At 36.3% G+C, this 17,566-nt stretch overlaps 1 protein-coding gene across 2 annotated transcripts in view; it reads right to left on the bottom strand.

Moving 5' to 3' along the window:
• The window catches only part of LOC134744579 (5'-3' exonuclease PLD3-like), a 66,317-nt gene extending 49,156 nt beyond the window's left edge, over positions 1-17,161 (bottom strand). Inside the window, exon 1 of one of the 2 annotated variants that reach the window (XM_063678428.1) lies at positions 16,772-17,161. In XM_063678428.1, coding sequence (XP_063534498.1) covers positions 16,772-17,035 — 264 coding nt within the window. In that variant the 5' untranslated portion in view covers positions 17,036-17,161. Of the gene's footprint in view, positions 1-15,189; positions 15,325-16,771 lie in introns of those variants that run through there. The other variant, XM_063678432.1, reaches the window with a different exon arrangement.
• Positions 17,162-17,566: the final 405 nt, after the last annotated feature.

Genomic DNA, 17,566 nt, shown 5'->3' with positions numbered 1-17,566 from the left:
AGCGAAGCGAGTGGTTCTAAAGTAGAATCCTGAGCGTAGCGAGTGTTTCAACACACGAGAAGTAAAATACATTTGCACCCGTGTGTAACACAAAACTTTTCCCCTCACTATAGCGAGGAAAGTGCAACATCCACAGGCGTTAGATCATCTTCATCACTGAAATCACTCATTTTTTACGATATTATAACAAAAAACTGGAAATTCTGTATTTTTACGTAAGAAGTTTTTAAGTAAAAATTTTGTTGACAATGTTGACATTTCTGACGTATGAACGCTTGTTTTAAAGGATAATAGACGGCTTTCCGAGCTAGTGAGGGGAAAAAGTAATTAACACGCGGGCAGCTTTAAAACTTTTGCATTTATAATGTAAATGCAAATTATAAACCTTTATGGATCTTGCACGTGGAGTATTGAGCTGGAGCAAGTGAAGACGCAAGCTAGATGCTTAAAATGAACCATTTGACCATGAACCATGACTAATTTAATACGAGTAGCGTGTGCATTCAGATAGCTGTAGTGTATAGACTAATTATGAATGAATGGACACTCGGTACCTACCTAATAATTAAGATTAATAACATGTTCTACATTATATTCAAGCTCTCCAAGGGGCCTCTACGTGTTGGATCTATATTCCCACGCAAGCCTATCAAAAGACCGGGATTTATAGGCCCGGAAATCCAAGGAGATTAATAAGATAGAAATACCTACATGACCTTTACCTGAGGCCCTTATCCATTGAATTAAACAGACCACAGACAACATGAATAGAACAATAAGCACTCGAATAATTATCCTTGAAGATATCCTTTTATATATGTACAAAGAGCTTTTTCCTTTGAGATATGAGCAATTAATCTCTGAATCCCTGATTACGTGGCAAACCTTTCCGATATTTTTTCTTGTTTATTACACGTCTTTCCTTGATGATAAGGGATATGACTAGTCCTAATTACTTTCCCACAACTGACTACGAGTATTATTAACGCGCGATTATATTATAAATATGATCCTAAAAAGGAAGGAAGAATAAAGGTACATTTATTTAACAACGCAAATAGTGGGGCATTTTCTATGAAAAGGGACCTTATTGTCGATGGCGCTTACGCCGCACAGCGTCGCGCGGCATTGTATTTATATCGGAGCATCGTTAATAATGCCGTAAGCGCCTTTGACAATAAGGTCCCTTTTTATAGAAAATACCACAAATATAGTTGAGTTAAACAAGTTAATAAAGTTTTCAAACCTGTGTGAGATGACACATACAGGTGTACTGTTAAAATTCACCACTCTTTTGAGAAAAGTTATCTTTTTTAAGATAACTTTTCTCAAAAATAACTTATACGATATCGCCAAATTTTGTTTACTATTAGTAGACAGTTGATATGCTCTTTAAAATGAAGTATTATTTATTATTATTCTCCTTTATTTGACGAAGTTATGCCATTTTGAAAATACATCGTCTTCAAATATTTTCAAAGTCAGCCAATACCGTTATATATAGGTACACACGTTATCGTTATATACATAGTATGTGTTTATATATATTACCACCAGGTAATAATCGTGGGTTCACCCTCGGTTATGTTGTATAAAATTCGGTCAGGATTCGTATCATATACAGACAAGTGGTTAATAACTATATTCGCTGACTTTGATATTTATTTACCGCCACTGTAATTAGTTTGACATATACTCACAAATAAAAACACTTTGAACTTTGAACTTTGAAAATATTTGAAGACGATGTATTCAAGCGATCTTCAAGGGCAATAAGATCAAAACCGTAACAAAATGTTAAATTTGAATAAGGCTCCTTATTGTGTATACGTAAGTATTAGGTAGTATATAGTTTGTCAAAGGACTGTCTCATTTCAAACATAGACAGAATCATCTTTGTCTTACACTAGTACTAGCACCCAAAGAAAAGGATGACTATAGTTTTTTTTTGTTCTTATTTACTGACAATTTGGTTTGACCAACTATATCTACTGTACACCAAGTTTCTTAATAAATATTGTCTGAACAAACATCGAGGCAACTCTGCACATTAATCTACTTAAGGTTCTTACGTCACTTTCAGCCGTAATTGGTCAAAGTTTCTGATTCATTGCAACTTCGTCACCCTCGTCTTCAAGTAAAAAGGAAACTGTCAATGTCGTACAAAGTTAATAGGGGGTATTACTGCAATGTCCTGCCACCAGAGTGCAGCACTAGCCCCTTTAATAAACCATGGAGTAACTTATACATACTGTACCTTTAACAGGTTTTTGACAAGTTTTCAGAGATAATAAAATATGACATTGATGCACCAAGGCGGTTTGTTTACAGAGGACCTACCGGGAAACGCGAATCCGAAATTCCTCTTTATTGCTCAAATATGCAAGAGTGACAGAGATGTTACATACATATACATATACATAATTATAATCACGCCTATTTCCTGGAGGGGTAGGCAGAGACCACGGATTTCCACTTGCTACAATCCTGACATACCTCTTTCGCTTCCTTCACTTTCATAACATTACTCATACACGCTCGCCGGTTTAGGGTGCTCTTGACCTGGCCTTTCTTCAGGATTTCCCCGATCTGATCAGAGAAAGTCCGCCGAGGTCTGCCCCTTCCAACTCCCGTTTCTACCTCTCCTTTCACTCATTCTTTCCACGTGTCCAAACCATCTCAACATACCTTTCTCAATTTTTGTCACTACATCTTCGCTCAGTCCACACTTTTCCCTTATCACACTGTTCCTAATTCTATCTTGTAATCACACCACACACACTTCTCAACGCTCTCATTTCCACTGCATTCACTTGGCTCTGATGCCTCTTCTGCCATACCAAACTTTCGCTACCATACATAAGTGACAGAGATGTTATATAACGAAATTTCGATTTTCTTGTTTCGCGAAATCGCGATAGACCCTCAGATTGTGTAGACCTCACCAGCATAACTTAGAACCAATCATAGTATGGCTTCGCCATTTTGAAAAAAAAGAGTATAAACTGAATTGACAAAAAAAATCTATTTATCATCATCATCGAACCATTTCACGAGAATCGGTTGAGAAATGCGACCTGTAGAGGAGAACATCCGGACATATGAAAGCATTTTTGCCCAAGCTGAAACGGAGACCTTCGCTGACGCTCGGTCCATAAAAAAAACCCGGGAACAATTATGGCTGACCCATGGAAATGCCGACATCTGGTTGAGGCATTTTGTTCGCGATTCCAGTGTTGCTCCCAAAGTACAAGTTTTCCAATATTTAGTAGCATAAAACGGCCAAGGATTGAAAAAACACCATGACGAGTAAGAATATACAGGGCGATGCTCAAAAGATACCTAGATGTTCAAAAATTAGTAAGGGCTTGGTCACTCGATATATCTAAAAAATTCGGACTTTGTACAACTTGCGCAGTTTTCAAAAATTTCCCAAGAATTATAGGAAGTTGCCAAAATTTCCCAGAAGGTTATGGAAACATTCCGCACATCTCTACTTCGAACGAATTGTTCTACACTTCAATTTGTGAACTTGCTATGCCTACATACAGTACATTACCTATATATTTAGTAGGCACTTGCACTTGCTAGCCCGTCACGTCATTAGGTTTGACCCTATTAACGCTTTAATGAACCATTAACAGGCTTTAAGTCAATTCAATGTCACAAGGACGTTGACATATGACACGTTTAGAGAGCAGCATTAAATATTTCAAAGCAACTAAGAGCTTTAAAATATAGGTATTTGACCGTGTGAAATGAGCGTTTGAATTCATATTTTCTCGTCGTTCCGCATTAATAATTAAAGAACTGCTATGTCAGGATTTTCAAGTGCTATGCGATATTATATTGAAAAATATTCGTAGAGTTGATTATGATTATAAAGTTTCTTCACTCGTAACAGGGGCAGGCAATTAAGAGATTAGAGAGAAAGGGATAAAAATGGTGCTGTGTGGTCATAATATACTGTGACCTGTATATTAAATTTTCGGCAGGTAGATATAAATAGGTCTAGCGTTTGTATCGGGGAGACGTGACAAACACTGATGTTACGGGGATTGAGAAACGCTGGAGGCGTGTGAGTGTGGAGCTGACGCCAAAATGGGAGGATTTAAAAGATCCAATATAAATGCCGACGGCGCAAATAGGCAACTATCGATTCTGGCTATTTATAATATTTGCTTAATTTAGGGTGATTTAGGGTAGAGACACTAACACAATACTATACAACCCAGGAAAGCGTCCAACGTTGACCAGAGGGTCGTATAATTGATACTTGTCAATCGCTCATAAAGATATCTTTGAAAATAATTAATGGTTACATCAAAATGAAGGACACGTGTCGCCGTAAAGTGGAAAAAGAACTTAGAAACAAAAGGAAAAGAGGCAATCTTTTAAATTAGCTTTAAACGCGTCTTGGTATGACCCAGATTGCCATTTCCTTTGTTTCCCTACAGTTTAAACAGCACGTTTTTTAAACTGTTCCAAGCAGCTAAAGGTCGATAACATCGCATGTTCACCTAAATTGCTTCAGAAGCAGACAATCGCCTGTAGGGCAATAGAATAAATTCACTAGATGATTCAATCGTTTTGCAGTGTCGCGTGTGGGCCTGTTATGCACATCCATCGCTTAAGCCTAGTTCAGGCTACTACTACTACTTCACTGGCTCAGTGACCCAAAAAGGATCTTGGCCTCCGACACAAGAGAGCGCCACTCTGCCCTATTCTGCGCCACTTCACGCCAGTTAGGTATTCCGAGGGCGGACAGGTCTTTTAGGGCTTCGTCACTCCAGCGGTAACTGGGACGCCCAGACGGACGCTTTCCGCCCGGATGCCCCACATACGCTCTTCTCACAGCACGATCCTCTCCCATCCTCTCCAGGTGACCAAGCCAGTGGAGTCGTGTGGCTTTGATTTCGCCAATTATATTAGGCACCGCAACCAGCTCCTCTAGCTCCCTATTATTCCTGCGCCTCCAGGTTCCATTTTCTCTGATAGGCCCCAGAATCTTTCGCCAGATTTTCCTCTCCGCCACTAAGAGCTTGTTCTCTTCTTTCTGAGTCAGCGTCCAAGCTTCACATCCGTACATCAAAACTGGCCTAATTACGAATTTTGGTCGGTCTACTGATCAGCTTGGACACTAAAAATCGATGGAGCGCTGCCGAGCATCTTAGGGCGTTTTGGATTCGCAAATCTCTCTTCCGGTTGGTATCAGTTACTGTGCAGAGTTCGGACTACGTTAGTAATTTAGTTGAGTGGCGAGTATTACGTGTCCGAACACTAAAAATTTTGTTGTGTAGTTTAGTCAGTGAATTATTCGAGCGGATTCATTTTATTCTATTTATCTGGCGAGTGAACCTCCCCCCACCACTCTTACTAATCTATTCGACTAAATTTTTGGTGTTCAAACACGTATAGTAACTAATATACTCGCTACTCGACAACATTACTCAGCCGTTCATTTTGAAACTGCCTACTCACTTGTATCACGATTTTTGGTCAGTTGATCGATTTCAGTAACCGAAATACTCGCCACTCGACTAAATTACTATCATAGTCCGAACTAGGCTTTACGAAGTGTAATGCCCAGGTTTAAATTTTTTGTTATAATTTAGAACGACATGTTGTGACAAGGGGGAGGGTGGAGTCACAAACTTTGTGACGTCACTTTAACTTATTTTATTCGCTGTATAGTTAAATAACAAGTTTTTGACACGATAATCGTTTTTATTCGTTTAATTTACTTTCCTAATCAGTTTTGGGTTTTTGATAAAATATGAATTTAATTCTTCTTAATTCGATTTACCGATTTCGTTGACTAATTGTGACGTCACACCAGGGGGGGAGGGGTTTGCCAAATGTGACCAAGTGTGACAAGGACGGGGGCAGAAGTCAAAAAACCTGGAAATTCGTGTGACGTAATTAATGGATGAACCCTAAGTCGCGAGATCCGAAATAGTGATGTGCCGTTAGAAGGGATTCCGGGAAATATTATTATTGAATAAATTACTCGGAATATACGTGGTGTAATTTTATAACGATAGATATTTAAAACAACGCGGTCTTTATGTACTGTATTTTGTATTAAAGTACCTTTTGAAAACATTATAATAGTTTGTGGTTTTTACGTTGCTGGATTCGTTAATCTATGCGTCCAGTTAAAACGGCCGTTTTTTTTGAGTTCATAGATCGACGAATCCAGCAACATAAAAACTAGTTTGATGTATTCAAAAGGTACTTAAATACAAAACACGGTACATAGCGGCCCCCTTTTTTAAATATCTATCGTTAAATTTAAATAATCACAATTACTTTGCAGTGGCGCTAGTGAGCACGTTGATGGGCTCTGAAGAGGATAGTGGACGACCGGTTCTACATACAAACGTAGTCCTCATTTTCCTCTGGATATTGACTTTATGGCAAAAAAATTACACAATTTAGCTATGCCTCGTCATTTGACTTTTTCCATTTTTTGATTAAGTACGTATTATAAGAGTTAAGAGCGAGAAACAAATTCCATGCAATTCTTAATAACTCTTTTAAGAATAAAAAAATCAAACGAAGGGGCATAGCTGTGGTTAATTTACATTAAATTGTGTAAAAGTATTATTTATAATGTTAAAATCCAGAGAGGAAAATGGGGACTATATGTTTCTTTAGGTCTAACGATTTTATTGCATAACATTTTAATTTATTATAGCGAAAGCTGTAAAATTCGCTTAGGCTTAATAATAGGGCGTAGCACGCGATCGTACGATTAACTGAAGGAATTAGGCGATTATTCAATGTACTTAATACGAGACTAATATTTAAATGGACATTGTTATAAAGTTATAAACTTGTACATTGTTCCTTCAACTAAGATTCAAGACATTACCAACAGAAAGATCAGAAATCATATACCTACATATGTACTGATCGTAGGCCATAAACATAATATGGATAAAGGTCAAATCAATTGAATTAAGACGTTACCTACTCGACAGTTGCTAAAAATTAGTATTCAAAGAAAATAGAGCAAGTTGAAGTTTTGTATGTAAAAATTCTACACGCTCTACTATCTTAGTACAATACAATACAATGTTATTACAATATATATGTCTAGCCACGAAACCTAGTATACCAGACATAGATATTATGTATTCATTTATTTATTTAGTAAATTATACCTAAATAAAAAAAATCTCCCAAGTCCTGATCGCTTGGTATGGTGCCCAGAAGGCCGGCTGCATTGCCCCTCTGGATAACAATGCTTATCCGCTGAGCGAAATACAGGCCAGTACTCTGGTCACCCGAAACCTCTACACGCTGTATAAGGCGCTTTGCTAACTCCTTATGAGCAAAGTTGCTAAGGAGCTTCTAGGGCTCAAATAACACAAAACCTGCGCGGTGACTAGAATACTGACTGGACACTGTAAGGTGAACAAACACATGTTTCAAATAGCAAAGAAACAAGATGCAGACATGCAGGTTCCGCCAGGAGTCAGAGGAGACTGCAATGCACATTCTCTGTTTCTGTGGACCACTAATGTCAAAAAGAAGTACCTACTTAGGGCGGCACGTACTGCAAACCCTATGAGGTACAGAACATTACGGCCCAAAGAATCTGGAATTTTCTGGATTCAACGGGCATTAGTAATGAGCTTTAAAGGGCCGTCACAATAGATCACTGTTTGGTCGACGTGACACTCAAAGGCCCACAACGCCCCAATAACAATAACAACAACTCCTTACTCCTTATAGAGGCGACGCGCCCTAGGCTTTCAACCCCAAACGCCGCAAATATGTAGCTACTGCCGAGGTCGACATACTTGCGACGCTTAAGGCTTTCGGCCGAGGATGCAGCCGCCATCGTTAAAAATAAGACTAAGTTTTTAACACTAATTTTTATTTTTACCCGTGTTTTATATTTACCCCACCTGACCCTATTGTTACTATGTATAAACCACTACTACTACTACGTTTGGTTGTACTATGTATGTGTATTGTGTATAGGTATGTATGTAAGAATATGAATATAGAATATTACAGTTATTATAATAATCCAATGGCGTTAAGACAATATTTTAACCACACTCTTAAATTGATATTTTTAGATAGAAAGATAGCGTTTATTCGAGCCAAAAAAAGAAGAAAACAACACGTAGGTAAAATAAATAATATACTTTCCGCACTAGCATCGAAGTGTACTATAATATTCTACCTTGTACCTATTATGTTTTTTACAAATTCATACAAGAAATTCGAATTCTGTGCCTCCTCGTTTTTTGTCACAGTAGCAATACTGTTCCTGAGTAACTACAGTACATAAATAAAGTACCTGTAGATACCCTCTTCTTTAATTTAAATTTGACTAATTTTGCAGGTTTGGTAGATAATAAATATTGATTTTCACCGAAATATGATCCAAGAAACCTAAAGGTACCTATTTCTAATTGCTCAACTTGTGTCTACATTTATGTATAACATCTCCATTACCTTTATTGTTTAAATGTCACGATCAAGGCCACGCCTTACAATAATCGACACCCATTTGGACAACTGAAGCGAACTTCCTTTGACCTTGACTAAGTTTCCATAGAGTGGATATTACATAGTCATTACCTATAGTCTTTAAAAGTATTTTTCCGGTATACTGGAAAAATTGCCTGACAAGAAAAGTCGTATTTTATCTACAGGATACCATTATGGAAACAATCTAGGTATATTTTCTGTGTTTTTAATAAAAATTAGGTTAAACGTGAAAACGCGCAACGTTGTTGGTAGACATGCATGTACTGGAATCGAATTGGACCTAACTTGCGGAAAATGCCCAGAAGCACTAACTGACTAACTAACCATCTTACTAACCCGGGGTTACCCGGTTAAACCGTTAACCCAATGTCAAATTTTACTGGTAACCATGGTAACTCCAGGTTTAACCGGTTAACCCCGGGTTAGTGGGATGGTGCAAGTAGCGCTTATAGCTTCTACTACAAAATTATCGCGCAGTTTATCGCGCTGGTAATAAAATTACAATATGTTCCCGGAAACAATATCGCGAATGCGAATTCTTCGAAATGTCACTTCACTAGCAATGAGTTTCAAAGCGAGCCGCAACAATGGTGCCGATGTGGTGCCGATAGGCAATAAGTTGTATAAGTCAAAGGACAGTCTCATTTCAAACATAGATAGAGACAATCATACTATCTTTGTCTTACACTAGTACTAGCACCCAAAAGAAAAGGATGAGTATAGTTGTTTTTGTTCTTAATATTTGCTGACAATTTGGTTTGAACGTTGTATTGTCGCGGTTTAAAAGCTGCGCCTACACTAAATGGACACATCGGTCACTTCGCCTAGTTGTGTCACTCGGAAAGTTTCATCATTCTTCTGACTTGCGGGTTTCTTAAATAGTTTAAAAAATATTATTGCACTGTAATGTAGCTGAGTGAGTTGGAAGGTAAATACGGATGTTTTTCGAGTTACAGAAGTTTGTTAGTAAATAACTTCGAGATATAGACGTGATAAAACAATACGCTAATTTTTTCGAGTTATAGAGGTCAAATTTAATTTTTCGAGTAATAGAGGTGAAAATTGTACGATAGTCGTGAAGGGGAATCGTTGGTTGGCCTTTAAGGGGAAGGGAATGGCATTTTATTTCGTGTTAGCAAGGATTTCGCCTTACCTCCTTAGAGGTTTCACTGTATTATATTATTTCTTGAGGGTGCTTTCAATTAACAATTTAGGTAAAAGCATCGTTATTTATGGAATGGGAAGTTAAATATCAGAATGGAAATTGTATAATAAATCTAAATTTCAATTGTTTATCTTAAAAAATGAAAAAAATCGTACTTGGAAAGTAAAATGCTCTAGTGCAGAAACGTATCACTTTTTGCACACTTTTTAGAACAACAATGACCCTCTTTCAGAGCATGAGAAATTAAAAAGTTTTTGGGCCTTCCTGCGCCTATCGCTATATGTAATACATATTTTTGGTATTAGATTATGTAGCACACTGCAATATGACGTAATTTTAGATAAAGGTAATATAAATTTATTAATTCTGATAAACTCCAATGACGATAATAAAGTGACAGAATGTGCCTACTCAAATTAATTTATTTACCCGAAAAAGGATGATATTTTTCTACCGTAGGTAATGTAGTTATGTAAGTACATTATTTTCTAAAAAGATAAAACAGGGCGATAGTGTGTTTGATTGTATGTCCGCCTGTAACAACTCACCTTTTGAAATAGTTATTTTATTTATTTATTTATTTTAAACTTTATTGCACAAGAACAAGTACAAAAGGCGGACTTAATGCCTTGAGGCATTCTCTACCAGTCAACCACTGGGCCAAACAGAAATTGTTAAGGTGGGTGCAGTGCGATGCGAAAAAAAAATTTCTAAATATAAATTCTAATACTAACGCCAATATACAAACTAGTAATATTTATAACTATAATACCTTTATAAACTACATAAATAAACAATATAAATACATATACAAATTTATCATGTAATATACATAAATATATATTTGCATGTGCGGGGAAGGGGGGGGGGGGGTCCCACTAGACAGTATCTAGCAGGTGCTTGTAGAGCATTCGTTTGAAAGTCAGCTTGTTTGGGGCTTGTCTAATCGTTAGAGGGAGCGAATTCCAAAGACGGATTGCTTGAACAGCGAAAGAAGACGTGAGAAAACCGGTATGGTGAGGGAGAACATATTTTGTGTAATCATTTCAGATTTGTCCCTATTAAATGTGTTTTTTATTTTATTTCTACCAAAGATAGATATAACTCCGTAATAGATGGATACAGTCTAAGGAAAACACGTGCCTCGAAAATCACGAAAATTGGATTCTCGATCAGATGGCGCCACTAGTTTTGGCCTACTCTCGTATAGAGGGCGTTGACGGTTTCGTTGGTTATTTATAATTTTAACGCATATCAGTGAAAGAACATGGGTTAAAATCATGTAAAAATAATGAATGCAAATAAAAAAATATTTATCCATATTTAAATACATTTTAACGTATTTTTATAAATCTTTATTTTTAGTTTTAAAGTGTATCGATAGATGGCAGTGAATTTTCTGTGGTTACAAAATTTACTATGACAGTACCGCTCTATCTTATTATATCCCTCTTTGATTTCTACGTTTAACTTTAGCTTTAATTTTGTAATATACGACTGCATTCTACTGCCAAACATAATTTACGATGATTTATTAATAAGTACCCTAGTAGTATATATTAAAAAAACCTCTGTTATGTATTATAATAAATAAAATTACAATATTATAAAATTAAAACTAACCTAGTAAACCTAAACTGTATACACTTAGTATATAAAAATTTATTAATAACAAACTAGTCCCGTCAAAAATTTCCTTTTAAGTCCCGAACCTACCTGGCCCAAAGGTTCCAAATATGCCAGCTGCGTTGCCAAGCTGAATGGCTAAGGATATTTGTTGGACCAGGTAAGATCCAGCACGGGGGTCACAGCCTCTGTCCCTCAACCGACGCCCGATCTCCCTGACCAGCTTTTTGGCCTCGGCGCACCATGGCCCAGCCGTTTCGACAGCAACCGGAATGAAGTCATACACTGGTCCAAGGTTGGCGTATTTGCTGTGTTTGACCTTAGCAGCGGCCTCAGCCGCTGCACCTGCCTTTTTAAATGTGTGGCCGACATGAGAGGGAGCAAACGTGCACACACATGTAGCATCCCACAGCAGGCTCCGGCCTTTTGCCCACGGGACCAGTGTAATATTATAATTAGTTTACATTATGTATACATTTAATTATAGCGTCCTTTTCATTCCCAATTAAATGACAAAGTGAAGGCATCAGAGTTTTAAAATAAATTTGGGTTACTTTTTTTTAAGTTTGCCAGTTTACAACAACCTTTTAGTAATATTGTCTTCGGTTACCGCGATAGTTACTCATGAAATAAAACTATGAAAACGGATTATATCGCGTATATTGAATTTACCTTTTAGTAATTAATCGTTTATATACGTTCTAAAGTTTCAAAGAGAAAAAGCTTTTCTTAATTAGAGAAAACTTCCAACGGCTAAGTTTACACGCAAATACCTATTGTAAAAGGCTCGCCAGCGGTAAAGCCCGTACCTATTTAATACCTATAGGCTTAATGTTATAGAGGTTCTATTTTATCTCTGATCATGGCTGAAACCGGACCATGAAAAATATAACAAATGATACCTGTGTTATAATAATCTTTAATAGAAAAAAACCGGCTTCACAAGCGTAAAGCAAATAGGATATAATAGAATAGAGCGGTACTGTCATAGTAAATTTTGTAACCACAGTAAATTCACTGCCAGTAAATTAAGATTTATAAAAATACGATAAAATGTATTTAAATATGGACAAATGTTTTTTTTATTTGCATTAATTATTTTTATATGATTTTGACGCATGTCCTTTCACTGATATGCGTTAAAATTGTTATATAACAAACGAAACCGTCAACGCCCTCTTTACGAGAGTAGGCCAAAGGTAGTGACGCCATCTGATCGAGAATCAAATTGTCGTGATTTTCGAGACACGTTTTTCCCTTAGACTGTATCCATCTATTACGGAGTTATATACTATCTTTGCGTATAGTGAATACTCATATATAACAATTACAATTAGCCGCAAGACCTAAATACTTGTCGCGGAGGAGTTCCATTCTGGTCTTCATGAGCCAGAAATTTTTTTTGTATCCTTGTATAAAACTGTATTGACACAATAATTGAATCCTCGTTGTCGGTTTATGTGTTGAACTCCGCTGTCATGCGTTTGACCGAATGTTTGGCCTTAAACTAGCCCGGAATAAACATTAAACATACCCGTATTATAATTACTAACATTACCGAAAACACAGTTCAAGACTCTATTCACCACTGTATCAGGGAACAACCAAAACAAGGTATATTTATAACTTATAACGCCTGGAACCTTCGCTTAATTAGTCCAGGCTATGTTTACTTAAGGAACACTATAAAAGGAACAGCTTATTTCAGCTAGGTATACGCTGCTTGAATAAGATACACGAGATCTTGTTGCTTAAAATGAGAGACTATTAATAAAGTACAGACAGGAAGACTGTCAGTACATTACAGCGTTGCTCATCTTTGTTATAGTTACATCACGCATATAAGGCTTCAAATCCATCATTTTTTAACCGCTGTAGGTCTAAGATATGGTGGGAGAGCCGCTTATACAAAGTATCTAAAGCTAAGACTAACGAAATGACACTCCATGCAAAAGTTTCACAGCGATGATTGACTGGTAATGAATACCATTAAGTCCGCCTTTTGTACATTATCTATTTTTGTATTTTGTGCAATAACGTTTAAATAGATAAACAAAAACCCAAATAAATAAATTATTTATGTTTTTGTTTTAGTCTTAAGTAAAACTAACATTATGTTTTTTTTTTTGTTTTGTTATTTTGTTACTACCAATGATATGGATAATAAATGTGTGTGATAAAGTTTTTCAATTTCAATTTCAAAAAACGCAACTGTATACAGATTACTTGTCTATCTTAGTAACTTGTCTTTGGTGTAAATAAACGCGCTGGCTAATCAAATATGGCGTATATCTTATTACTTTGTAAATATGGGAGTGATAATTTGATGATGTTCATAAATTCGATAGGCATATTAGATATCTAATATAGCTATTTATTTGTTAGTCAATCAACGCCATAATTGAAAATTATTCTCCGGAATGCATGTATCTATTTAGAAAAATCGATGAAAATGCCCTTTTCTACTCCATGTAAAAAAAATTGATAGATCAAAAGCGGCAGATTTCAAATAATCCAATCAAACAAAACTAATTTTGAAATTGGAACCTTCAAGCAAATCCAGAAAGTGAAGAGCTACCTATATAATTTAGTCAGCGTCTATAGTAGCGGATGAAACTACGCGTCAAAAGTATCTGCCACCCTGGAATACTTTTCCAAATCTCGTTTGCGTCCAAAACCCTCTACTACAGTCTAATTGTTTTACTTATAGAGACATATCTATTTTCTTTAAGCAGAATGTTAGAGGATGGTGGTTTTTGATGCTGAATATACTAAATTTGTTTGTGAACTAAATACATCCAAGTTCATGCCAAACGAAGTACCTGTTTCAAGGGCAATTCTAATGGCCATGCATGCGAAGTTCACTTTGTTAATGGTTTAAAAGTACATTTCATTCTTAGGTCGTTAAATTTACTACAGCGAGGACTGCCAATGGTTAGTTAAAAGTGTGATTCTGACAGTACCAAGGACGGTTCGTAACGGTGGAGTAACAGGCGCAAGTGCCATAGTTTTCTGGAATAAATAGCTTACTTTGCGAATAAATCTAGTTTCAAGTATTTGGGTTGGTACCTATTTAATTTTTGCATACAGAATATAACACAAAGTAGCAGTACGCTGTCAAACCTTTAGCCGCGCCGTAGTGTCTCGTAAAATGACAAGTAGTCAGCAAGTCACCATAATACATAGTTACGTCCAAAGTGGCCAAAATATATCGTATAGGTAAATCACCTTTGTTACCACAGAAATAAGGATGTGATAGAAATAAGGCCACTTTGGCCGTCTCTACCTATTTCATGGTGACTGTTCTTGTCTACGTTAAGTAGTAGCATTATACCTATAGTTTTATAGTGAAGTTTTCTTATTTCATCTTCTAAATTTCGATAAAAAGTTTTTTACTAGCTGTTCCCAATAGCAATGCCAAAATATTAACCTATAGGTATTGTATTCAAGGAAGACTCTAGGCAGATAGGTACATAAAATAAAAAGCTTTTCCATTAAAAGATAGCAGGCAACGGTCTACTTAAATGCCTGAAGAGGATAAAGAATAGCAACCTGTACAACTACATATAGGTATCTAAGTACAGGGACTTGTACTAGTAAAAGGAGCTAATGTGTCTCATAGAGAAACAAAGCAGCTATCATCTTCTAAATTAGGACAATGGCTATATAAGAATCTAATGCGTCGGCGATCGCTTATCACCATTAACTATTCACACGCAATGATTAATGACTAAAACCCCAAAACACTAACGCATAAAGCATAAAATAATTGGAACAAGGTTAGCAACGGTGACTTCGACCGTCTTTGAGTTCAAAATCGATAAACGGACGGTCGCATCGCGATAAAATATGGATAAAATGCGAAACTAAGTTTACAAACTCACCTCAAATCGAAACAGCTTGTTATTTGTGTGTCCACTTCACTTTTTGCCAGTTTTTGGCACTTGATACGTGCGTGGCAGTTCGTGGACGGACGCGGCGCGAAAAGTGGTGCACGGCTATGGATGCATCTTTTAAACTGAAGGACAGGTCAGCAATATATAGACGTTTTGTTTGTAATGCAGTGGCAGCGGCGAGTGAGTGAAGCGTCCTGATATAATAGTCGTTCGATATTACATTTTTAATGCAGCTATGAAATTAATTTTTTTTTGCGTTTTTTTTTCACATTGCATATTAGTTACTCGTGTATATTATTAGTTACCTCAAAAATCTTTCTTTTAAACACTCGTTTAAACATTTTTGCCTCTTAACAAAGTTATTTGTTACATAAAAAACCGGCCAAGTGAGAGTCGGACTCGCGTAATAAGGGTCCCGTACCATTAAGCAAAAAACGACAAAAAAATCAAGTTTGTTGTATGGGAGCCCCAATGAAATATTTATTTTATTCTGTTTTTATTTTTAGTATTTGTTGTTATAGCGGCAACAGAAATACATCATATGTGAAAATTTCAACGGTCTAACTATATGGTGCGTGAGATACAGTCTAGTGACAGACGGACAGACAGACAGACGGACGGACAGCGGAGTCTTAGTAATAGGGTCCCGTTTTACCCTTTGGGTACGGAACCCTAAAAACAGGCGCCAACGCTTACAACTGTATAAGTAATTCTTAAACTGAATAAACAGTTTATATTTTATTTTTTTCTAATAACTTTAAACAGCCGGGGTTTTCTGAACCATTAATGAATAATTATTAATTAAAACCTTTATATGTAAAATATGAGGAGAAAGTGTCAATTTGCTTACCAGCTCAATAGAAATTTACTATTAAGCTTTTAGAAAAGCATTACGAACAATAACTAGAAAACATAAAAGCTTGACATTTTGGAAGCCATATTTGTCCTCATTTGAAAGGGACATATTTGTTGCAAATTAACTTTACATAGTACAATAAGTAAGTAATTTTGATGGTGATGTAAAAGGTTTAAAATTATCACGAACTTCATTAGGTAATTTATTAGGCACAAAAATACTTAAGTCTGATGAAAAATATATGCGAGTAACAACATCGTTTATGAATCGGCCTAGCACCTAGCTACAAAAATTCATTATTTTAATGGAAAGGTCAGCGCCGGAATAACTCAGGATTCAACAAGTACTTAATTAACTTGTCAATAAATTTCTGTGAGCTTAATCAAAATCACTAAGTACTAATATTTACAATTTCAAGTTACTTTACTTTATTAAAAGTGTAATAAAAACATAAAACTTTGTATAATTCATTTCATTAGGAACATATTTGCTGAAATATTGCTTACAAAAACGTAAGCAAACAAGTTTCCAAAACTTGCGATGTTTATTTGTTTTTGGAATCCATCGACCCTTTCGATCGATCCATCGACTCTTCTTACTTTAAACATAAGGTCTAATTTAAAACTTCAAACCTATCGATTTCATGTCAAAAATATTATTTATCTGTAATTTACCTATACATATTATCACACAAGGGCAACAGCTGACACTTACCGAGAGTCCAGGGTTACAGCCGGCAGTCAAGGAGTTCTTTCTGAACTTGGGGATGCAGACTTGCATGGAACTTTTGCCTTCAGGGGGCCCGGCACAACCGTACTCGTCACTCCGATTATTTCTGGTTAAGTTTATATTGTTTGTGTTGTTCACTTTGACGAGGATGTTACAGGTTTGGGACGCGATTTGGAAGAGTCCTTCTTCTAGGTTTCTTTTATTGTTGTATTGCCGGTTGAAGTGAAGGTAGTCCCACCAGGAAGGCATGGTTTACGCGCGCGAGTCGGCGGCGGCACGAGCGAGCGCGGCGGGTGGCGAGACCAATGTGCCTCATGTAGTAAGAAACAGGCGGACTTGCGCGGTAAAAGTTTTGTTGCACGCTGTTGGACTGATTCGAGCTATCTAAGATAAATACTTTGTAATTGTAATGTACTTATATCAACTTTGAACTTTTGCTAAGAATTTAAACGAAACATAATAGCGCGCTGACATGATGCCATTTGGTATGTAACAAAAGTTTAGTTAAATTAAAAGTATATATTAGCAATTAGTTACTAGAATTACTTAGTTCAAAGTGGTTTTAACTTTTGTGAGATTAAAAAAATTAAAATTAAATTAATGATTTTTTAAGTTGAAATATGTATTTATATATAGAAAACTTTAAGATGTTATAATCATCAGAGGCATAATGAATAAATGAATGTTTATTTATTCAGGCATTAGACCCATCACATGATTTTAATATACAAATGTAAAAAAGAAATAAATAACCACTATAAAAAAAGCTACGTACGGTTT

The sequence above is a fragment of the Cydia strobilella genome, chromosome 10, assembly GCF_947568885.1.
Source record: "Cydia strobilella chromosome 10, ilCydStro3.1, whole genome shotgun sequence".
In the NCBI taxonomy this organism is placed as follows: domain Eukaryota; kingdom Metazoa; phylum Arthropoda; class Insecta; order Lepidoptera; family Tortricidae; genus Cydia; species Cydia strobilella.
The sequence above is the reverse complement of the archived record's forward strand: the minus strand, read 5'-3'. Positions and strand labels throughout refer to the sequence as shown.